At 54.2% G+C, this 24,530-nt stretch overlaps 1 protein-coding gene across 7 annotated transcripts in view; it reads left to right on the top strand.

Moving 5' to 3' along the window:
• Positions 1–24,530, top strand: part of KCNN3 (potassium calcium-activated channel subfamily N member 3) — a 125,927-nt gene that overhangs the window by 85,082 nt on the left and 16,315 nt on the right. For 6 of the 7 annotated variants that reach the window (XM_041760631.1, XM_041760641.1, XM_041760656.1 and 3 more), the window contains one exon: positions 20,784–20,925. In XM_041760631.1, coding sequence (XP_041616565.1) covers positions 20,784–20,925 — 142 coding nt within the window. Of the gene's footprint in view, positions 1–6,241; positions 6,296–20,783; positions 20,926–24,530 lie in introns of all 7 variants that reach the window. The other variant, XM_041760686.1, reaches the window with a different exon arrangement.

The following is a 24,530-nucleotide window of genomic DNA, read 5'->3' as shown; positions in this document are numbered from 1 at the left end:
TAAAATCAATACCAGATCCATAGAAAATGCTTGGAAACACATAATACTACAGTTTTTCTGTGGGATGTTACATGTGATTGATTTACCCATTACATGTATTTTCTACAGTGAAAACGCATGACGTTGTGCTCGTGTTTATGTTTTGTGGAAAGAGGTAGCAGTTGCTTTTTTCTCCCTCTGTAAAATCCCTCTTCATCTTCCATAGGAACTCAAGTTTCATGTCAACAGGGCTTGGAAAGTAAACTAGAATGGCTCAGGTTTTACATATAATTTTTCTCAGAAGAGAGTGAAGTTCTTCTGAAGGCTCCCTGCCTGCCTGGCAGCCAGCAGCCTTAGTGGGCAGGGTGGCCTCCGTGAGCCACCTGAGTCCTCTCTCCCTGGCAGGTGTGGTGCTTACAGCACCTTGGTGCTTGTGGAACGTTCCTGGAAGGACCTAGAGCTGGTGTCCAGGCAGGTGGAGTCTGCAGGTGAGGTGTGACCAACACATGGCTCCAGGGGCTCTTCAGCATTGGCTAGGGGGCTAGGGGCCGGCCAGACTCAGGGCCGCCAACGTGGACAGGTGGTTCCCATGGGGAGGAGCTGCTGTCGGGACGCACACAGGCAAGGGCCGGAGGGCAGGTGTCTATGCACTCAGGATTCAGGAAGTCAGCAGTGGCTTGGGGCTGGGCCTCTGCTCCAGGGCTGCTCCCCTATACTCGCCCCCGCAGGCTGCCTTCTAGTGCCAGGTGCTCCTCTGACATTCCCCCACCTTTACTCTCCTACAACCCACTTTCTCTTTCCCAGTGACTGTGATTCAGCAAGTCTTTCCTCTTCTGTATTTGCAGTGATTTATGCTCTTTGACATTTAAGCATGAAATGGTTCATCTGTGACCAGTGTATTCATACTTTCATATTAAATAATAATAGGTTACTTATATAATAGGGATGACAGTGCTTAGGAGAATGAAGAACTGGGGAAATGATGAGTGTCCTTAAAGTCAGTGTCCTGAAGCAGGAAGTTTGGGATGCGCAGGTGCCAAGTGAACTCCCTGTTGCCTGAGGTGTGACTTCTCCATCCTTCCCGTCAAGTCAATCCCCGAATTACCCCAGCCTGGGTCCTGCTAAACCCTGGGTTTCCCTAACCTCCCTGCTAGGATGGGGCCAGGGTCCGTTTGCCTTCTAGATGTTGCCTTTGGTGGAGCAGTCTAAGGACCAGCCTTCTTTTTCCAGCTGGGTCATTCCAGCCCTTCCTCACTGGGATCTGAGAGAGAACAGAGCCCGCAGAAATGGCTGGAATGACCATGTTCTCGGTTCTGCCAGGGGCAGCACCCCGCTGTGGGTGCGTGTGTCCCAGGGAAGCCCAAGGGCCTGGGGCCAGCGGGGCAGGGTCACAGTCCCAGGGGACAACAGGACCACACATCCTGTTAGGGCTGGAGTGGTCTGAGTGAGCTAAGGTGAGGAAAGGGAGGAGTTCCTGGAGGCTGCATTAGTTCAGTTACGTGGGGGCTGGCATGAGTCAAGACAGGAAAACAGCATTCTGTCAACTTTTCCACTTCCAGTTGTTTTTTTGGTCCCTGGTGACCCACTGCACCCTGTGTTGCTGGGCAGGTACCCAGTGGGAGGGACTGGGCCCTCAGCCACAGGCCTTCTCCATGTGTTGCATGGCCCAGATTGGGCCGGGGTGCTCCCTCACCACCCCGGGCTCTGTGTCCCCTCCATGCCACCACCCACCTCGTGGGGCCTACAACCCCGGTTCTCCCAGCACCATGGGGATGGTTTCATGAGATTTTCTCCCTCCATTTAATACAGACTCCACTGCCCCACAGACCCTGGGGGCTGAGCTGGGAAACGATGTGGGCAAGAACAGGTCATGCTCCAAATGGCTCCTGACGGCACCCTCCCCCCAACTCTCCAGTACCTGCCCCCACACTGCCTAAGAGTTTAGGACTAAGTAGTGTCGCTGGGAATCCACAAGCCCTAACACATATGGTCATGTTCTCTCAGGAGGCTCATGGGAGCTGCCTGCCGACAAGGACCCTGCAGGCCGACCCCAGAATGGGGGCACAAAGTGAGTTAGTAATACTCCTTTTGGAAATTTAAACATGTTTTAACTGAGCCCCACACACAGCAGTGTCAGTGTTCAGAGGTTGAGTCTATAATGGATGTGGCCTGAACTCAGGGCAGGAGACAGTTCGGTTCCTGACAGTTCGGTTCCTGGTCGTCATGTACTTAACTGACCAGAATCGTACAGCTTCCACTGAACACACCCTGGGACGGGGAGCTCACCACTTCAAAAGACCATTCAGTCCATCTACAGACAGCTCTGACATAGAAATATCTTTCTAATATTGGTTGAAATTAAACTCCGTGTTGTGACTTAGGTCCTAACTCTGTTTTCTGTTATCAACACCAAAGAGATTCAGGCAACAGGCTGGTAGTTAAGCCATTGCCCTCTGGGCAGGTACGGGCTTGGGCCCTACTTGGGCTCTTAGTGACAGGTGACCATGGACAAGCTAGCCTCAGGACATCTGAGAAATGGGATAATTCATGGGAAGCCCCCAGTGGGGTGCACAATGAGTAGCACACCATGAGCCTCCAGTGAAGCAGGCTGGGGTCCCCCTTCTACCCAAGGCCCTCGGTGTTGGAGAACCAGTCTCATCTTCCTGAAATGAATGGTCTCTGCTCCTTGGACAGGTCCTCATGGGACTCTGTTCTGACCAGACTCCCGCTCCTGCTCCTCTCCTCCCTGCTCATGTGTCCCCGCAGAGTGGGCCCCAGACTGAATCCAGTGCCCACGATGGTAGCAGCCTCTCATTTTCTGGATGTTATCCTCCATAACTATGTTTAATGCAGCTTGAGGGCAGCCTGCGGGGATGGCCCGGCCCGTGGAATAGGCACAATGTCCTGGGGATGGTGAACGGGTCCCGGGGCCTCTGCTCACGCTTGCTTGGCCTGAGCCCTGTGGCCCGGCATGGCCCACCACCTGATGGGAGCCGCGGGGGAGGCTGAGGCCAGAGGCTGCTCAGAAATCATGTGGGGGTCAGGCAGGGCTCTAAGGTCCAGATGCTCCTGTCCCGCTGCCAGCTTTAGCAAGGGGTGGAGGCCTTTTCTCTGCCTTGGCCCTCCCTCTGATAGGATGGAGCACTGAGTGTTGAGGTCCCCTCCCTGGCTCTCTGCACCATCCTTCCAGGCTGTCGTCTACCAACTGCGCTTCCCTGAACTGGGCATGCTGCGCCGTCTATCATCCCTGTCATCACGCCCGACCCCAGACAACCATCCACGGACACATGAGTGTGCCATGCCTCCTAAGCCTCTCCCCTGAGGGGCAATGTTCTATGACAAATAGTTTGCTAAATCATGATGTTATTAATCCTATGGAGTCTAACTATCCAGCAGGCACTGTGTTAGGACATAAATACACCTTAGAAAATAAAACATGACTTCTCCCTCATGGAGCTTATAGTCCACCAGGGAAAACTGATAATGAGAAACAAATAAGTGATTTCAGATCTATCATGCAGCCTGTGAAGGAGTTAAAACACATGGTTGCAATGACTTTTTTTTTTAAGGAATGGGGTTGGAGAGCAATCCTACTGAGTGGGAACCTGTTCGGAAGGTTGTTCCAGGGAGCATGTGTGTCAGCTGAGACCTGATAAGCCATTTACAGACCAAGGGGGTGAGCTTTCCAGGAAGAGGGAACAACATGACATGTACACCAAAGGTGGCGAAGAGCAAAGAGCGTGGTGAGGAGTAAGCAGGAGGTCGGGGGGCTGAGGGCACGTGGCTGTGGCAGAGCCTGGGCTGCATGGAGGGGGTGGTGCCAAGGGCAGCAGGAAGCCTCCAAAGGTGTACAACTAGAAGAGCCATATACAGTCTGGCTCATTCTAAGCATGTGGCAAAGGACCCATGTGGAGAATCCACTGGGAGCAGGGAAGAAGCCACTGGGGCAAGGAGATGGGTGGCCACTGCAACCTCTGGGGAGGGGGCAGGAGGTGAGACTGGCCAGCACTCTGAGAGCCGCAGGCTGAATCACGTGCATTTTCTCACACGTTGAGTATCTTGGACATTGAGTTTCTGTTCAGAGTCAGGCCACCTCTAGTTTCTCTCCATCTCTGTTTTCTTTTTTCAGGAGCTTTCTTCCTTAGGGCTAGCTTTTGGCTGCAAGTGACAGGAAACCCCCCAAATAATAGTAGCTTAAGCAAAGAGAGGTTTCTTTATTATGCAAAAGAAGCCTGGAAATGGTCAGTCATGAGCAGGTATGGAGCTCCAGAGCATCAGGGACCCAGCTCCTTCTCTCTTGTTGCCCTGCCAGCTTTGGGTCATGGTTTCTTCCTCTTACTTCAAAAAGGCTGCAGGAGCTCCAGCCATCCCATTTTTACCTTCTGTCATGCAGGAGGGACGAAGGGAGAAAGTCAGATATGCTTTCTCTCTAAAGACATTTCCTGGAAATAACACATGTCATTTTCATTTGCATTCGTTGGTCGATTACATGGTATGTATCATGGAGAGCCTTGCTCACTCCTAGGTTCTTTTGCTGGGGACAAAAGGGAGAAGGGCTGTTGGGCCATAAGTTGGGCCATAAGATCTCAGGCTCGAAACCACACACAATCTTGCACCTGTGCCCACCTCCCTCCAGCTCTATTCAGGCATCAAGCCCTGCGGTTCTCACTCTGTAATCTCTCTCAAACGCATCTCTTCCTGCCACCTCACACAGGCCTGGCGAAGTAGGTTCTCTGGCTTCAAATCCTACCCCTAGGTATGACCTGCTCCCCTAAAACCTCTCACTGCACCCCTAGGAGATCAGTCCGTATTCCCCATGTTAACGTCCGGGCCCTTGGCAGTCCGAGGCAGTCCTTGTCCACCCCTGATAAAACCAGTTTGGTTCCATTTCAGTAACATTTGCAGCAATTATAACACAACCTCACCTTTCTAAACGTGAGGCTTATTGTGTGTGGAGTCGGAAGCAGTGGCGCTGAAGTCAGAAAGCCCAGACTCACAGCCTCGCGTATCATGGGCCAGGCTGTGTGGCCTTGGCCAAGTCACTTACCTTCCATCACCTGAGACCGGTGCCTGGGTCTGTGGCTGGATCCTGGCGGGCAGTGGGTCCTTTCTGTCCCTGGGTCTCATTCTTCTGATATCTGAGATTGGAGCTACAAGCTGTCTTATCCATGTCCTGGGGCGGGGTGGGAAGGTGGCGGCAGGTGTTATGAAGCTCCAACAAGAGACGGCGTGAAAAGCCAGGAAGGCCATAAACCACAGGGCTCCTGCTCTTCTCCGGCCCTGGGACAGGCGCAGACAGGGAGAGGTTGAGGCCCATTCAGGAGGAGCGGGCCTGGCAGCTCAGCCATGCTCAGGGACTTGTCCTGTCCCCCGGCTGGCAGGGCAGTGGAGACCTGGCACCTGGGGGCCTGCCTGCCTGCTGCACAGCTCTCAGGGTGTTTGCCAAACTGGAAGGTTGTCTCATGTGACTGTGTTGGGGCCAAGGGAGAAAGAGCAAAATGTGCAAAGAAAATGTAAGGGTTTTTTGTTGTTGTTGTATTTTTTTTTTTTCTTTTCAGTTTGGGCTATGAAGTCACTTTACAGTTTGTGTGAGGGCATCTCTCTGGTACCTAGACGGAAACTGTGATTGGTACTGGTTTTTAGTGGAAGCCACTTCCTGTTAGCGGGTGCAGGTAATAAAGCCCATTGTGTTGAATGCCACACATCGGAGTGGGGGTGGGGGAGTGTTGGAGACTGGCTAGACGGTTTTTGGAAAGTATATGTCAGAATTAATAAAGTAAACACTTATATTGTCAAACCTACAGAGTTAAGTAAATGTGAATATAGTTAACTGGATATGGCTTTATAATTATTTTGTCAAGTTTAACACATGAAAATGTTCCCACTTAGTTACCAGCATCCTTAATTTGTTTTGTTCCTGTTTATAATTTAAACTGTGGGTTTTATTTAGGGATAAATGCGTCTTGAGGCTTTTCATGATTTTAGAAATTAGACTGTACCCTCCTGAGGTTGCCCGACTGTCTCTGTGGCCAACTCTGGTGAAGCACAAGGGCTGGCAGGGCTGTGGCAGGGCCCCGGGAGCTGGAGGAGGGGGGAGCCATCATATGTTAAGTGCTGCATTCTCTGTACAGCATTCTGCTAAACCCTTGCAGGAACCTTTTATAGTATTTTCTCCATGTCACTAATGGAAAGACAGGCCCAGGGCAGTGCAGGCCTCGCTCACTGTGGCGTGAGGTCGCTCATTTGATTGTTTCTCCCCCAGCAGACGGTGAGTCCGTTAGGAAATGCCCACCGGAGTGCCCAGCGCCTGCAGGAGGTGAGTAAGGAAGGAAAACCATCTGTTGCTCACAGGTGGCGCAGGCTGCTGCCCACTTAGGGTGACCCTCCTGCAGGCCCTCCTCTGTGGCCCCTGGCTGCTGGGCACCACCAGCCTGGCCCTCCTGACCCACGCAGGGCTCTGAAGTTTCAGAGCCCTAGGCCACTGGACTAACAAGCAAATGAACCTGTGCTGGGATGAGCAGGTGACCACGAAGGCCATGGAGATCCTTGTTTCAGGGTAGTTGTGTTTCCTGGAGGGTCTGTGGAGAATTGTGTCGTCGCTCAGGCTGCATTTATTAAAATCACTTACCAGGTAAAAATAGGAACCAAGAGATGTGTGTTTGCCATGGAACTGTCACTATCAGTGGCCCCGACGCTAATCATGACTAATTTGACCCAAAAATAAATAAAGGAGGCTTCCCTCCATGTCTCCTGCTCTGTCTCCCTCATGCCAGTGAGCAGGTTTTCCTCCCTTTCTGTTTGCTTCCTGGCATGTAGACAACCGTCTGGCTGCACCTTCGCTCTCCGAAGCTCCGCGCTCCCTCCTTTGCGGGTTTTGTCCAGAGAAGGGTCAGAGGTGGGTTGTAGTTTCCAGGCAGTGTCTGTTGCCTGGCAACGTGTAGAGAGCATCTTTGTGACGCTGCTTCCTGTAAAGCAGAGGGAGGCCGGCGTCCAGATGAAGGAGCCCAGGCCTTGCTGAGCTGCCAGGGGGCAGGAGGGCATAGAGGCAGCCACTGGTATGGTGGCCTGAGCTCAGTCGCCGCACCTGCTCACTGTCCCCTGCCCTGTTGCAGGACTCATGCGTGTTCAAGGGCCAACGGTCTCCTCCAGGGGCCAGGAGAGGCTCCATGTAACATGGAAGTCACCTGCTGCAGCTCCTGGCAGCGGGGGGCAAGGGAGGCTGGGTCAAGGCCAGTCCTCCCTGAAGGTATCATGCTCCCCCCCAGGACACCAAAGGCCACCTATCTGTGGAGACCCCTGGTGTCTGTGTCTGTGGTCAGGACCCAGCCACAAGCTCTCCAGAGACAGGGCAGGGGATGTGAGGCAGAGCGTGATCAAAGGAACCTCCACCATGGGGCTGGAAGGGACTCTAGAGCTCATGTAGCCAAATTCTCCTGTTTTACGGATAAGGGAACCCATGACCAGAGGAGAGAAGTGGTAGAGAGTCTGAGCCCCTGGTGGAGGGTCTTGGTCCTGGGCCCAGCCGCTGGCACACGTGGCTGGTGCCTCGGGCAGAAGGGGCGGCTGGGTGGCAAGGGGCACAGAGTGCTGGGCCTGCCACTCCCTCTGCAGCCTCACCTCTATCTAGAAGGAGTGAGGCTTGCTGTGCTAGAGGCAGCCCAAGACTCAGTGACTCCTAGGGACAAAGATGACTCAACAGGCAAGGTGCCTCCTGCCATCTCAAGCGTGTGTCCATGTCTTTCCATCCCTGAGAAAGTCCTAGGCCTCTGCGCCAACAGTCCCTGGGAGGAGCCCATCCTATGGGCAGAGACCCTTGGCACAGCCACTCCTGTGTTCACAGGACATGGTCACCGGTGGACCGACTCAGGACAGGCCTCCTGGGAATCCATGTCTTCACAGATGCAGCCCCTGAAGGCAGCTGGGGTGGGAGCCACAGTGACAAGGGGTGACCTGACCCGTGCCTTCAGGCCCTGCAATGAGAAGAGGCCTCCAGGGGCCACATCCCCTCATTCTGCCCCTTGCCGTCCTCTAGCTCGAGAGGTGGAGGGCAGTCCTGCCCAGCTGCATCCTCTCACGGCTCCCAAGGCCGCAGAAACAGCGGGGAGGGGGGGCGTCTGAGCCCCTTGGCCCGCACCCCAGCACATGAGCCTCTCCTCCCAGCTGTTCTCTGAGATCTCAGGGCACGCCAGGAAACTCCAGGGATCTACGAGTTCCTCCTGGTAGACCCCTTCCCCTGGCGGGAGAGCCGGGTGTGCTGGCCAGCTCCAGTCCTCTCTCCATGATGCTGAGCTTAAGGATCACATGATTCTGATGCATCCCAGGACTTCCCACATGAGGTTTGGCAGTGGAGCTGGTGGGCCTGGGCCAGCCCTGGGCTGAGCTTCCTCCAGACTCATCCCCCTGTAGGCAAAGCCCAGCTCCAGAAGGCCAGGGCCTGTGGCACCTACATGCCTAGGCCTGTGGAAAGAGGTCAGAGATGGCCACACCCTGCATGTCGGCAGCAGGTACCCAGGAAGCATCCTGCAGCCCAGGCCATGTGGCCTGGTCCCCTTCTTCCAGGCACCTACTCTCCCCTCTGCAGGTGAGGCTATGCAAGTAGGGCTTGTGTTCCTGACCTGGAAGCCCCACTGCTCTGGGAAACAGCAGCAACAGAACTTCCCAGGGCATTTCTTCTACCCTCCTCTTTGTTCCTGCCCCCAGGATGGTCCCTGCCTCCCTTCCACACTCACACTGCCCAGGCAAGCCTGCAGCTCTGTGCCCTCCTCAACACTGGCTTGCCTGAGGAGCTGCCTGCCCTTAATTCCCTTTGGAAAGTATAACTGAGTGGGGAAAGACCCCCTTTTCTTCCTTTGAGGCTCCAACCAGGACCACTGCCTATGCAGCATTGCCCTCCAGGAGGCAGTGTTCACATGGACATCTCCGTGAATGGCACTCCCTGGAGTTGCACACTGCACAACCTACACTGCAGAACAGGGCAGCCCTGGCTCTGGCTTGCTCCCTTGTAAGGCCAGCTCATTGATATACAAATCCAGGATCAGGTGCCCAAGAAAGACAGGCACCCCAGCAGCTTCTGCTGTGGACCTCTCTGGGCCTCCACTTCCTCAAAGGCAGGATCAATGTGGTCGATGATGGGGCTGTGAAATCAGCCAAAGCCAAACTCTCACTTAGGCTCTACCACGTGGTAGATGTTTTATTCTGTGCAAGTTCCCTAATATGGCTGAGCATGAGTTTCCAATTCAAGAAAACAGGAAATGATGATCCAAAACTCATTATCATGAAGGTTAACTGAGATAATGTTGCACGTGGCCCACACTTGACAAACAGTAATGATTATTCCTATCTTGTAAGATAGAGCTATATATGCAGTCCTACCTACCTCATAGAAAGTGTCCCAGAAATAAAATGAGATGAGAAACAGACCACCTCTAAGTTCTTGGAGGAAATGCCTTACGAGAATCCCAACCATTGGGATTCTTGTCTCTGTGAGTGAAGAAGTCAGAACTTTGCTTCCAAGTTAGCGCTGATGGATGGTAGATGTCGGGGCAAGCCTTGACCAGGAGTGGACGCTCACATGTGGCCACCCAGGTCGGCAGAGCTGAATGAGGGCCTGGGGCCCACAGTAGGAGGGCAGCAAGGCTGGGTTGGAGTGTCACTCCCCAAGACCCTGGCCTCCTGGGCTGGCTCAGGCCATGCAGAAGGGTGAACCCAGGAGCACATGCACCATGAGAGCCCATGGTGGGAGGTGATGGAGAAGAGAGAGGATGAGGGAGAAGCTGGAGCGCAGAGTCTCCAGAGGAACCTCAAACCTTGAACCTCAGAAGCAGTGGGGAGGGAAAGAGGGAAACAGGGCCCGGGCTGCAGGTGGCCCAGCAGACAGGCCAGAGGTGCCAGCACCTCACGGGCTCCACTCCTCCACGTCCAGGCTGGTGACTATCTGCCCTGCCTCTTCTCTACCTGAAGGCCCCTCCCACCTCACCTCCCCCCTACTCACCCCGGGTGGCCTCAGGGTCCTGTCCTAGAGAGTCCCCGCCAGGCGCACCATGCCGTGCCATCCCCAGTGCTTGCCTCACTTGCTACTTGGCCTTTTTTGCTTTAGTGTCAGCCTTATTCATGGGAAAGTATGTTTCATGAAGCAGGTGCCCAGCCTGGCACGTGGAAGGGGCTCATTTGTAGCCGTCGGCTACAGGGACTCACTCAGGAAGCCCCAGACATGCACCAGGCACCGAGCAGAGCCTTGCACTCCATTAACGTGACCCCTTGAGAGAGGTTTGTGTTACAGAAGGGAGCCAGAGATGTGGCTGGGATGTGCACCCTGCGCTCTCTCCGCGCTCCACCTCCAGCCACCCTGCAAGACGTGCTTCCCATGCTACAGTGCTCCTTCCAAGCATATTGTTTTTCTCCATTTTCATGCATTTTTATTAAACATTTCCAAATCAGGAAACATGGAAATATTTTTTAATAAGAAAGAAAACATTGCAAATAGAGAAACTGACTCCAAAGGATCTGCCAGATGAGCCATCTGGTTTTTAATTTAATAGCTATTCAGAGAGGCTGACAGTGCTCCCCTTTGTGAAGGAAGCAGCCTGTGGAAGGAATGCTGCCTCCATTTGCATACTGGAGAAGCTGGACAAACAGAATGCGGGGAGGAAGAGACCCAAGGGATGAGAAATGCACATGGAAGAAAGCTGAGCTGGGTGTCCTTGCTCAGATGTCCCACCACGGCTTGTCAAGAGAAGTTGCATCCACATGTGACACCAGCCTGATGTCCTGAGTCTTCCACGTTTGGTGAAAGTCTGCACAGAAAACTACCAGAGGAGACATGCGTGCCCACACATCTGTGAGAAAATCCACACCAAACTGTGTCCACAGAGGGGAAACAAGCCCTGTCTGTGTGGTGGTACATTGTAGCTGGTTTGTTGCAGCTGTCGTGCTTTGGGCTGGTGGTGGGTTTCTCCCATTTTATTTTATTTTTATTTTTATTTTTTAAAAGATTTTATTTATTTATTTATCCACGAGAGACACACAGAAAGAGAGGCAGAGGGAGAAGCAGGCTCCATGCAGGAAGCCCGATGTGGGACTCGATCCTGAGTCTCCAGGATCACGCCCTGGGCTGAAGGCAGCCGCTTAACCGCTGAGCCACCCAGGCATCCCTCTCCCATTTTAAAAATAAGTGGAGGCCTTGCACCCAATGCTGGTAGCTCTTGGGGCTAGAAAGAAAAGATTAGATTTGCCTTGGAAAGATCCAGAGCTGCTGCCCTGAATTACCAGGTAGAAGGAAGCACCCTTCCTTTCCTAAATTCAAGCCAACTCTTAAAAACTAGGACAGTAGCCACATTGATAAAGCAGAGTGACTAGTGCACACACCACCCTGGGCATGAGGGCTGGCAGGCTCTGGACAGCCTGTGTCCCCAAGGCCATTCATTTCACATTTCAAGATGTTTATTGGGGAAATTGTTTCTAAGAAAAGAAAGAACTTTATTATTTTTTTTCTTTGCTTGGATGTGAATTCACCTGCAGCCACAACAAGTAGCATGGCCCATCAGCCACTCACTGCTTACCTGACTTCATGTCAGTGGCTCTGTCCCACCCTGCAAGCATGTCTCAGAGCCTCCGAACCAAGGCTCGTGGAGTACCCTTAGAACACGGCGGGGATTCCCCCGAAGCTGGATCACACCCCTAGCCTTCTGAGGGTGCTGGATAGTGTGGACAGTCTGGACAGAGGCAGAGGCAGGGGTAGGAGTGAAGCCCAGAGTTCATGAGAGCTCCTCCTCAGAGTCAGAGAGCATGAGGGCTTGCTCACAGTGGCTGCTATGTGCCAAGTGCAGAGCCTCCTGGCCACCCTCCCACTGGCGGGGCTGAGCAGGTGCTGTGCTGCCAGAGCTGGAGGCCCAGCCCAGGCACCCAGATACTGCCACCTACCCCACCCTGCCCCTGCTCACTGCAGCTGCCATTCTTAGGGTCAGCTTTTCACTGTCTTCTCTGAGAAGCTGTTTTGGCCAGTTGCTCTCTTGGGTTCCTCACTGCTTTGCAATCACATCGGGGTAGGAGCCCCTGTCCTGCAACCTTGTCCTGCTGGCTTGTGATAAAGACAAAGTGGGATCGTTTATTCATTCATTCATGAGTGCTAGAAACACAGCAGCAAAGTACAGAACGTCCTGTCCCTGAGGTTTCTGTTCTTATGGGGCCGACGGTTAATAAATACAAGAATTAGCCCAATATGTATGAGGTGGGGGCGGGGAAGAGTTTGTGCATGGGGATGGGGAGGGGCAGGGCAGTAGTGCAGTCATGCAGAGGGTGGACAGGGAAGCCCTGCTGAGAGGCTGACCTGAAACCATTGAGGCAGCACCTTCTGGGGAAGAGGGATGGGGAGGACCAAAGCTGGAGGCAGGAGTAAAGCTGCGTCCTTGAGCATTGGTGCAGACACCAGGTGGCAAGAGCCCAGTGATGATGAGGTGGCTCCTGGACTCTGGGGTCAGACAGGTCGTCCTGGGCCCCAGAAGGACTCTGGCTTTTGTTCTGAGAGATTTGGGAATTTCTGAGCAGAGAGGTGACGGGGTCTGTCTTACTTTCTGAAGGGACTCCCTGGCTGCTTAGTGGGGTGGTGGGTGGGGGTCGCGTAGGCCGAAGCAGATCAGTTGGGGGATGGCTGTGATAGTCCTGGTGAGAGGATAAGCCTGGACCAGGTGAGGGGCAGCTGTAGGGACAGAGGGACTGGCCGATTCCGGGCATATTTTGCAGATGGAGCAGATGGGATTGATAAGAGATAAGGAGTCCAAACTGCAAATCACCCCAGAGCGAAGGGGCAGTGATCCATCCAGAGCAGTGGGGCAGCGGCGAATAGAACCTGGGAGGGGCACCTTTGTCTGGCGGGGCAGTGCACCTGTTCTCCTGGATGCCCCAATCCCCTCCCCCCCCCCAGTCCCAGGTGGGAGGGGCCCCGGTGGGAGGGGCCAGAGTAGGAGGAACTCAGAGTGGGAGGGGCCCAGGTGGGAGGAGCTTAGGGTGGGACGGGTCCCCCGGTGGGAGGGGCAGGGTGGGAGGAGCTCAGGGTGGGCGGCTGGAAAGTGAGGTCTCTGTGGGAGAAGTTCTGGGGGAAGGGACCAGGGTGCAATGAGCCCAGAGCGGGATGGGTCCCGGTGGGATTAGCCTGGGTAGCAGGGGTCCCGGATGGGAAGGGGGGTGGGGGGAATCTGATGGGAAGAGATGGGGTGGGGGGTGCTCATCAACAGGCAATGTCACACCTGTATGGGATGGGACATGTATCCTATGTCTGAGTTTGACAAAGCCCTTCCGTACTGACGCCTCCCCACAGCCCGTGAGATGGTCAGGGACACATGACACTCCGCTTCCCTGAAGACCAAACTGATTCTGAGATAGTAAAGTGCTTTGTTCCAGGTCAAGAACAAGTCTTACTTTCTGAGGGAGGAAAGTAGAAAAGGAAACCCATAGGACAGGAGTTGAAAGGCAGGCATCCTGCTCCAGATCTTGCGTTCTTCCCTGTGATAAGGCTGGACTTACACAAGATGGTAATAGCTCAATAGCCAACACTTTTAGTGTGACTGGGTGCCAGGTGCTGTTCCATTTGGAAATATCCGCTCATTCAGCCTCAACAATAACTCTGTATGCATTGTACAGTTATCCCCTTTTACAGAGAGGAAAACTGAGGACAAGGTCATGCAGAAACTAAGGGGCAAAACCCAGATTCAAACCCCGGCAGCCTGGCTGCCCAGCCAGTGCATTCCTGCCATGACAACCTGGGGTGTCCTACACAGGCTGCCTGCAGGCAGTGTGCAGACAGTGCAAACACCAGGTGGTGTGGGATTAGAGGCAAAGGCTCACTCTGGCTGGGTGGGGCTGGTGAGATTTGAGCTGGGTCTTGAAGGGTCCCTGAGAAGGGTCAGTGAGGATAGTGGTGGGCCTGGCGGGAGCACAAGGTGAGCATGCAGCAGAGAACGCTGGAGAGGAGGCCAGATGGAGGAGCCAAGAAGGATGGGCAGAGGGAGAGCAGGAGGAAACCAGGACAGCCAGCCCTGCCAATGCCAAAGAGCAGGCTTCTGAGAAGGGAGGCACCAAAGGTCTCCAAGCCCATCAGTGGGTCAGTTCAAGGGGTTGACGGGTACATGTTGTTGGCGTTTTTGTTGGAGAGCTTAACAAGCCAGGGTCCGCAGCTCAGTGGGCTGGGGTCTGACTGTGTGAAGCTGGCCAATGACTGGGAGGTGAGGACAAGGCAACGTACTTAGCTTGATCCCTAAAAATCTCCAGCAAACAAACCAGACCCAGGATGAATGGCTAGAGCCATCAGATCACTAAGATCCCTGTGGAAAGAGTCAATTCACAGCCATTGCCATGGAGCTGAGCTCTCTATAATGGTGAGAACTGACTCTGAGCCCAAGGAATTCAGCAGATGACAAAACTTTACCTGCTGAAGAGAACAGCTAGAGTCTCCGTAACATGCTTCACTGAACTCATAGAGCAAGCACCACTTCCCCATGGAGACAGAAAAGTAACAAGCCAGCTACAGTCATTCCACAGATACGTACTGAGCACCTGTTCTGCGTGAAGCTCCAAGAACATGTGCAGAACGGGCTGCAAAGAGGTGTATAAAGGAACCACAGGGATGAAATGCAGGCTGATGGAACAGAATAGAGAGCTCAGAAGCTGCGTTACTTCTGTGTTGAACCCATAGGACAGAGGTGGGGGGGCCAGGATGGGCCCAGGATGATTGGCTACCCTCAGGAGAGGAAGGAAAGCATATCCCTACCTCACACCATATGCAAAATCAATTCCAGGTGAATTAAAGACTTAAAGTGTGGAAGGCAATATTCAGAAACATTTAAACATCTCATAACTGCACATAGGGAAGTATTTCTTTAAAAATTATATGTCACTGGCTATAAGTGAACAGGATGATAAATTCAGCTGCGGTACAATTTAAAACTTCTAGTCATCAAAAGTACTACAAAGAAAATAAAAAGACAGACACAAACTGAAAAAAGAATTTTCAATAAATAAAAACTGATACAGTTCTCATCTGGAATATAAAAGAAACAAAAAAAAAAACAGACAAAAACAAAGCAATAGAAAAATGGGCAAAAGTCAGGAATGATACTCCATAGAAGAGGAAAAATGACCCATAAACAAATTAAAGGATACTCAAGGTTTCACCAGAAAAATGCTGAGTAAAAGCATGGTAAGGGACCAGTTTACTCACTAGTTTAGCAAAACTTAACTCAGATGATGGTGAGTATTAATGAGGACATGGAGCAACAGGACTTGTAGTCTACAGCTGGCAGCAGCTTCATGGTGCTGCCATTTTGGAAAGTCATGTGGCCTTTCCTAATGAAGTTATGGATGTACGTTCCCTAAAAGCCAGCAAACCCAGTGCTGGGTGCATGTCCCATAGATTCTCTAAGACGATGCTCCAGGAGCTATGGTTGAGGATGGCAATAGCAGTAGTGCTCACCAGAGGACAAACCTGGAGAGTACCCATTGTTTGTCAGTAGGTGACTGAGCATACTGCATCGCGGACGGGACAGGAAGCATGGTGGCCACACAGATCACACATATGCTGTGTGCAAGAGCACAGTTCACAGAAGAGCCCCCAATGCCAGTCACCTGTTGCTGTGTGACAAGTTGTCCTGTAAGTGAGCAGCTGCCAATGGCAGATGTTTCCTATCTCACGGTTGCTAAAGGTCGGGAATTCAGGGGCAGCCTGAAAGGGCGCCCTGGCTCTGGGTCTCTCTTGAGGTTGTAGTCAGCTGTGGGCTGGGCTGTGGCTTCCTCTTTAGCCTCAAGGGTGGAGGGGGGCGGCCTCTGCTTCCAGGCCCACGCTGTGGGCGGGTTGTGGCTCCTTGTCACCCAGGCCTCTTCGCCAGGTCACCTCCTGGCAGGGCAAGCGGCTTCTCCCGAGGTAGGGACCACCTGAGACAGAGGCTGTGGTCTTTTTATCATCTGTCACCTCCACCACCTTCCATTTGTTAGAAACAAGCTGCAGGCCCAGCCTGTGCTCAGAAGGAGGGGATGACACACGCACGTGAAGGAGGAGGAAGGGGACTGCCCTCTTGGAGTGTGACTTGGAGCAGACAAGGCCAAACTGTGTGCTGTGTGGGTGGTTGCGCCTGTGGGGACACAGGGCTAAGAATGCAGAGGAGGCACCCAGCTTTCCCACAGGCCGCCTGCACAGTGAGCTCGGTGACACCTGTTCCTTCCGATGTTTCATAGTTAATTTCACGTTATGTGCATATTTGTTTTTTTTTCTCTTAGGTTTGGTTTTATGTTTGATATCATGGAAGTTTTAGAAGGATGCGTTTTAGGGTCAGTTGTTCTGGGCTATTTGTTGCCCTCCTCCAGAGTGGGTACTCCGATGGCCTGGTGATTGTTAATTTTCGCATACACCTCCCCGTCTCTCAGTGGCACAAGTCTCTTATCCGCTTGTTTTCCATGTGGGAGGTGAGGATGTGGCCCCTGCCCTCCCTGTGCCCCTCCTGGCCCCCTAGACCTCCTCGGTCACCCTCACCAGCCTCTCCTGATCCTGGTCTGAGATCACCGGCCAACACTCTCTTTACTCTGCTCATATGTGTGCCTTCGGTAAAGCACGGGGACGCCTCTCCTGCAGAACCTCCTGTTTCTCCTGGTTGGTGACCTGGTCTGTTCATCTGCTCAGTCTCTGCGTATTTCTCACTAATTCATCTCCACGTTCTGGCAGCTCTCCAACCTTTTCTCAGGACCTTCAGACACATTCGACTTTTTGTCACTTTTGTCTTCTTGGAGAAATGTCTCCCAGGGCCTCTGACCTGCTCCAGCCTGGCATGCAGCTAGGATCCAAGGACCACCAGGCCCTGTCCCCCTGGGCCCCGTGCCCCTGCCCACTGTTCCCTGGGGCCTCCTGCCGGGTCTCCCTCCCTCCATCCATCTCAAAACTCCCTACTTCTTGGATCACTCCTTCATTCTGCTGACACAGCTTCCTGTGGCTTCGTGTGAAAAGTGCAGAGGAGGCAAATCCCTGAGAGTCCTGCACATCTGAAAATGTGCTCACTTTGCCTTCACATTTAACTGATACCCCAGCTGGTTTGGGAAGGATTTCCCTCCAGAATTTTGAGACCTTTCTTCCATGGCGCTGCTGGCTTCCAGCATTGCTGTCAGCTGGTCCAGTTACCCGAGTTCTGATTCATTGTGTTTGACCTCCCCCTCCCTCCCTTTACTCCCCTCCCTCCCTCACTGGCTCTGGAAGCCCCATGGCTCCTTTCCTTTCCCCTCAGTGCTCTGAAATTTCGCAATACTGTACCTCAGTGTGAGTCTTTCCATCCACTCTGCTGACAGGGGGCCCTCGATCTAGATACTTAGGTCCTTCAGTTCTGGAAAATTTTTTTTTTAAGATTTATTTATTCATGATAGACCGGGGGTGGGGGGGCAGAGACACAGGCAGAGGGAAAAGCAGGCTCCATGCCAGGAGCCCGATGTGGGACTCGATCCCGGGACCCCAGGATCGTGCCCTGGGCCAAAGGCAGGTGCCAAACCGCTAAGCCACTCAGGGATCCCCTCTGGAAAAATTTTTAAATGACTTATTTAATGATTACTTCTCTCCTCTTCCTTGTTTCTTCCAATTCTCTTTCTGAAACTATTATTATTTGAATTAGTAGATGGGTTCAGTGATTTTCTCATATTTCCATCTCTGCCTTTTGGGAGGCCCTCCGTTGACCACCTCCCCAGCCCTTCCAGAAAGGCCACCTTGTGCAGCATTGCCTCACGTCTCCTGGGGTTCCCATGAGCTGCTCCTTTCCAACAGTCTGCATGGGATCAAAAGGACTGTTTCTTGGTTTCACTGCCTTGGTCTTTGTCTTTCACAGTAGAGACCCTCAGGTTTCTGGGGACACTTGCTTGTCTGCCATGGGGAAGGGTCTGAGGAGCATGTGTGTTTAATTTGCCATCAAGTGTCACATGGTTGCCTGTATAATTTCTTTCATAATATTAAAAAGTGAAAAAAAATAGTCCACACCCTAATAATAAATTAATACTAAAAAAAAGACACTTTTCCTCCTTGTCCCTTGAAAAGAACATGGTTCTCCAAAAAATTCTCTGTGACAAAAAGTAGCATGACACGAATATATGGATTTGTAACCAGGGTAAACTGCTGTAAAACGGTGAAAAGTTTTGGAAACTGCTTCTGCCCACCCTCCTGGCCCTCAGTCCCTGGGTTCCCGGGCCTGCAGAGGTTCCCGAATGCCTGCCTGCTGGGCTGCATGCGGGGCAGTGGGTGATTTCATGCCCCCCAGAGAAGACTGCACTCACGTGTGACAAGCCATGAGTGAATGGCATCCTTGAGGGCTGCTTCAACCCCAGCACACACTGTTAGCACCCATAGGGCTGTATGTGTGAATGAAAAAGAAACCCATGAGAATTTAAAGGGAATCTGGAGAAAAATAAAACAGTAAGTGGAATATTAAGGTGATGACAAGACAGCTAGCTGCCTTCTGCTGATACCCTCTCGGAGCTCTGTTTCTTCCTCTTGGAGGCCACTCCTGCATGAGCAGGAGACCCAGGTCCCGAGGGCTGCCGAGCAGCTAGCAACACTGGATTAAGCCTTGGGTTTGCAAGTAGAGGGAGACCATGAAGACCCACGTGCATGGCAATGCCAGTAACATCAGCAGAAGACAGGCTGCAAATTAAATCCAGACCCCACAGTCGGTATCCTGGGCTCTTCACTGCACATCCTTGGGCCTCTCAGACCTTCACTCTTGTAGGCGGCTGCTGGAAGAGTCTGTCAGACATTCAGCGCCTGTGTCCCTTCTGCATCCAAGGATTCAGCCCTTCGGTACCTTCCTTCAGCCCTGCATCAAAGAGTGCTGCAGCCCAGACTTGTGGATGGCTCATCACTCCTTGGTTGGCACTCCGCCCCTGAACTTGTAATCTCTCCCTCTGATCTTTCAGTAGCTGTTTCTCAGACTGACAACACCTGCCCCTCGACGATGACCACTACCAGCACTGGGCTGGTGCTGCTGGTGGGCGACGCCCTCCCATCGGCAGATCAGGAAGCTGAGGTCCACAGTTTGGTCACTTGCCCGCAGCTTGGAGCCACTTGAGGTGGAGCTGGAGCCGGAGGCCACAGGCTCACATCCCCTCTGCCCTGCGCCCTAGCCTCGCTGTTCTCAGACTCGACTTGAAACTTCAGGACCATCTGGTGACCTTGACTCTGTACAAGTGCACAACATTTGTGTATGCATTGTGGGCTTGCAACGCGGCGCTGTTTTTAAGCATGCCCCACATGCAGTCTGTCACTGGGTCCGGCTGCTCCACAGACTCCGAAGTCTACCACCCTCCTGGAAGACTTCCCCACTGCCAGCCCAGCACTGGCCCTAGCTCAGGGCCTGCCACCATGGCAACTGTCGAGCAGCATGCAGGAGGGGGTACGCCTGGGCAGGAGCAGGGCATGCTCTGTCTTGGGCATCCAAGTGGGCACACCTGCCCGTCCCAGTCCTGCGTGGCCTGATGATCAGACACAGAAGGAGAAGGCAGGAACCAGAGTGCCTGCAGGAGAGGGCAGGTGGGGCAGACAGGAGGGGGCAGGCGGGGCATCTTACAGCAGAGCTCTGGAGGGGACACCTGTTCTCCCCTGGAGTTCTGGGTTCACCTGGCCTTGTGCACACAGCTTTCCAAGGCTAATGCACCCACATCTGGTTGCTGATACAGGCCTCAGGCTGGGGTTGGACAGCCCACCACCGACGTGCTCCCTGGACTCTGCTCGGGCTGGGCTCCAGTGGTAATGGAGGCTGCCCCTGCACCTCCCTCCTAACACCTTCTGGCCTCTTCCCACCTGGCAATCTCACCTCCACACTCTAGCTGTTATAGAATCCTGCAGAGTCCCTGGTGTGTGGTTCAGGTGGATCCTGTGAGTGAACATGCTGAGGAAGGACACACCTTCATCAGCCCTGCCACCCCAAGTGTAACCAGGCCCACTGCCACACGCCCGCTGAGCCCCAGCCTTTCATAAGGATGTTTCCTCTGCCCGAACACCCTTCCTCCTGGCCTGCCTGGAGACCAGTCTCTGACTAACCTGCCCACATTTGGGTCAAGGTCACTGCCCTTTCTTTCCAGTTAGAGAAGCGCCTCATCCACCTACTTGTGCAAATGTGTGCATACTCACCAGCCCTCTCCCAAGCTGTGGGCAGGGGCCATGTCCTATCAGTCTTTGTATGTCAGCACTTGGCACAGAGCCTGGCACACAGTGGGCTTGGAGTGTGGGGATGAGAGGAGGCAGGGAAAGGATGGGCACAATTGCCCCCAGGCAGAGGGGACAGGGCAGCAGCAGTCCAGCTGGCCCCTCATACGGCAGGGAACCCATCCAGCTCAGAAGGGAGACCATCCCTCTGCAGAGAGGCCAGCACCCCCTGGAAAGAGCTCCAAGAGAGCAACACTGCTGCCACCTCCATCTATGCCCTGGGGACCACTTGGCCGTCTTATAGGAATGGTCAGGAGCCTGTGATTTCAGATCAGTCACATCCACAGACGCTCGGGCCGTCACTGGGCAGGGAACATCTAAACTTTATTCCTGTATCATCTCATCCAAAGCCGTTTTTCTCATGCTCAAAGAGCGTCTAGAGTATGCTGTGCCTCTGGGAGCAGCTGGCCGCGTCTGACGCCAGGGCCGCCTCAGGCTCAGGCCTGGCAGAGTTCTGACACCTTGGTCACCGGCACCTGCTGTCTACACTGCAGCAAAGACCCGTCTCCTTCTTTGTCCGGGTTCGCCTACCGCCTTCACCCCCGCAGGCCTTAGTTCCTGCGACTAAGTCCTGTCTCCCCCTCGGCAGGTACCACGACCAGCAGGACGTCACCAGCAACTTCCTGGGCGCCATGTGGCTCATCTCCATCACATTCCTGTCCATTGGTTACGGGGACATGGTGCCCCACACGTACTGCGGGAAGGGCGTCTGTCTGCTCACGGGCATCATGGTGAGTACCTGCCTTCGCCTGCCCCCCCCGCCCTCCCTCTGATGCTGCGAGGAGTGGAGCCTTTGCGGAGGTGCCCAGGGGTCTGCCAGGCCAGGCGCCCGCACAGGGGAGGGCATATGCTGCTCACAGGCCTAGTTTCCTTCTCTAACACAGGAATACGTTCCGGTGCCGGATACGTAAGGGCCTCTTCAGGGCCCCCCAAGATGGGCCAGGACATGACCCTGCACCCCCAACATGTACCCCCCGCCAGCGTTTGCTTGCCCCCAGGAAGCATCAGGGCTGGCAGTTAACCATCCTCCTTTCTGCCCTGGGACCCCACAGATTTGGCACCATGTCTGAGAAGGTTTTGCTGGAGGTCACAGAGGGGGACCCCCGGGCCCTGTGCTCTCCCTTGGCTGTGGTGGGGCCAGAGGGCAGGGCTGGCAGCAGGGAGGGGCCACAGGCCCCAGTGCCCCAACTCCGTGCACTGGCCAGATGCCCGTGGGGCTGGGCCTTGCTGCTCGCCAGACAGTCCCCTGGAACCACTTTTCGGGAAAGGAACCTGAGGCTCAGAGGGGAGAGCGTGCTGTGAAGCCAGGGTGGCTGCTGTGGGGTGTGGGCATGCGCAGCCCTGCAGCTCTGCTCCAGGTCCTGAGGGCACCTCCCCGGGGGAGGCTCTTACACCCATGCACGTGGGTGACCATTCTTTCCTTCTGGTGCCCCTCAGACTTTTCCCTCTGAAAGAGAATGATTCCTTCCTGCAGCAAAAAGGGCATTAAATCCTTTCCAGGAGTGGGGGGTGCCCCCCCCATAGCCCAGTGGCCCTTCTGGCACTGATCTTGGTGACAAAGAGGCTGAGTGCGAGTGTGGACCCCTCAGAACAGAGCAGGAGAACCAGCACAGTCATTTCCTACTTGGACATAGCCCTGGGCTCTTCTACCTGGAGCCCTCCCCACTAAAGCTCCTCCCCCTGGAGCCCTCTCCCTGAAGCCCTCTACCCCGTAGCCCCTCCCCCCTGCAGCCCTTTCCCCTGGAGTCCCTCCCCCTGCAGCCCTCTAACCCCTGAAGCCCTCCCCCTAGGCAGCCTCTACCCCCTGCAGCCCTCCCCTTGCACCCCCTTCCCCCCAGAGCCTGGTACAGGTGCATGGTAGCAAGCCGGCCCGGAGCAGCAGTTAAGCAGAAGACTGAGCAGGGCCTGGGAAACCCTGGGCAAGTGGAGGCCTTAGAACACACACCTCCCTTCCGCAGTGGGAGTCTGTCTGGTTCCAGTCCAGCTGCCAACACACACTAGGCAATGATCCTTCCTTCGAGAGAGGAGTGAGATGCTGCAGAAGGCCAGTACCTCCCCATCCTAGAGGCTCCCGGGCCTGGGCTGTGCCTCAGGACCAGCTCTTAGCCAGGCGAGCAAAGACCCCTGGGGGACCTGTTACCATAGATGCCCCCCACCCTCCGGCCCCTGCACTTGGAGCAGTGCCCCATCCAGGAAGGCCCCAGATGGGCAGTGCCCAGGATCCTTCCCTCCCTAGCCTGCCCCTTATGGGGGGAGGGGTCTGCGGCACCTGCTGGGAGAGCTGTGTTCTAGAGGGAGGAGTGATGGGGGCAGGAGGGCAGGTGAGGAGGGGCCAACCCTCCCATATCAAAACCACTGCCCAGGCCCTTCCACGGTGCATGCGTAAATCTGTGTGCATCTTTGTAGGCGCTTCACCCCAGGATCACATCAGTGGCAGCCCTCAGGTCAGTCAGCTCAGGAAGAACCCCGCTGGCAATTTTCTAACAGATGTGACTTTTCTAGCTGAGTCATTCTTGTGAGGGTTTCTCTGCCAGCCACCCTCCTGCCCCTCCTCTGTCACCCTCTCTCCTCTCCCCTGCTTCCTTCCCTTCCCCTCCCCTCCCCTCCTCTCCTTTGCCTCCTGACCTACCCCTCAAGGTCAGTGCCCCCCAATACAGGTAGGGCTCCCCATGCCCCAACCCTGTGGTTGCCATGGACACCTGACACCCAGAGGGGCCAAGGGGGGAGGAGCTGTAAATAGTCTTAATCATTGTTTTCTCCTGGTAGTCCCAGAAACCGTGTAATTATCAACCATTAAGCAGTGTGTGTAATTGTCTGAACAACGTGCAGGTTATTGGGCCAGACCCAGTGCATTCAGGGGTTGGGCCGCAGCAGCAGCTCTCTCTGTCCGCTCCTTTCCCTAAAGACCAGGAGAGGGTCACAATCAGAGTCTCCAGAGCTAGAAGGGGCAGCGCCTGCAGGGCTTGAGAGCTTGGGGCCCCCAGGGCAGGGTAGGAGCCCCATCTCAGGATGCTGGGCAGCACTGGCCCTGTGCTCCAAACCCTTCCTGAGTTTGGAGATGAAAACAGATAAAAGCTGGGGACGCTGAGCTGGGCCTGGGGAGATGCTCTGCGACTGCAAAGGGAAGGTGAGGGAGAGGTGACCATGGCTCTGCCAGGAGGCTCAGCAGGACATCAGCTTGGGAAGAGGAGCTGCTCCCTGAAACACCGTTTGCTTTCACACCAGCGGTTACATGGAGTCTGCTGCAGGAGCAGAATCCAGCCTCCAGGCCTCCCTCCTCCATTTGTCACCATCATTTATGCCTTATTTTATTTTATGCCTCTTTAGTTAAGAACGCCTCATCCCTCCCGCCTTGGGATACTTGTTTTTCCAGATTCCAAGGTCTTCCCCACTGGAAAATGTTTCTGGAAATCAAAAAGAGGGAGGACCAAAGCTGTAGATGATTTGGCAGTTTCTTGGCCCTGGGCCGCTCCCTTCTCCTGCTCCCCATGGGCCCCTTCCTTGCAAGGAGCTGGCCCGGGGCAGACCAGGAGCACAGCAGGTGTCATCTGTGACTCAGGATGGGGCACATTTTAAGGCAAAAGTCTGAATCATGGCTTTGCTCTGTAGTGTGACCCCACGGGGGTCATGCCAGCAGCTGCTTGCCCCTGTCTGCTCCACGAGGTCTCCCTCACGTGCCCCTCTGCCCTGTCTCAGCTGTGACACAGCCCTGCCCACTGGTACCTCACCTGGAGAGAGGGCCACTGTCCCAGAGGAACACAGGTGATCATCAGACCACCTATGGAAGCACACGGCAGGGGAACTGGCTTCCTTAGTGCATCCTTCATCTCCACCAAAGAGTCAAAATTGACCATTACCTTCTTTAAAAAAAAAAAGATTTATTTATTGGGGCCCCTGGGGGGCTCAGTCAGTAAATTGTCTGCCTTCAGCTTAGGTCATGATCTCAGGGTCCTGGGATTGAGCCCCATGTTGGGCTCCCTGCTCAGGGAGGAGCCTGCTTCTCCCTCTCCCTCTGCCTCTCCCACTGCTTGTGCATGCTCTCACTATCTCTGTCTCTCTCTGTCTCTCTCAATTTATTTATTTATTTGAGACAGAGAGAGAGAGAGAAAATCTCAAGCAGACACCCCACTGAGCACAGATCCCACGACCTGAGCCAAAATTAAGAGGTGGGCCATTCAATGAACTGAGCTGCCCAGATGCCCCTTGACCATGACCTTCTGCCTCAAGTCTTGCCTGCTCCTCCCTGAACCCTGTCACCGAGTCTTTCCCTCCTCCCTGGCTCCACCCTGGCTGTTCAGGCTACAGCTGGAGCGTGTGCCCTGTCTGCTCTCTGTGC

This window comes from Vulpes lagopus, chromosome 1 (assembly GCF_018345385.1).
Source record: "Vulpes lagopus strain Blue_001 chromosome 1, ASM1834538v1, whole genome shotgun sequence".
NCBI classification, from domain to species: Eukaryota; Metazoa; Chordata; class Mammalia; order Carnivora; family Canidae; genus Vulpes; species Vulpes lagopus.
The sequence above is the reverse complement of the archived record's forward strand: the minus strand, read 5'-3'. Positions and strand labels throughout refer to the sequence as shown.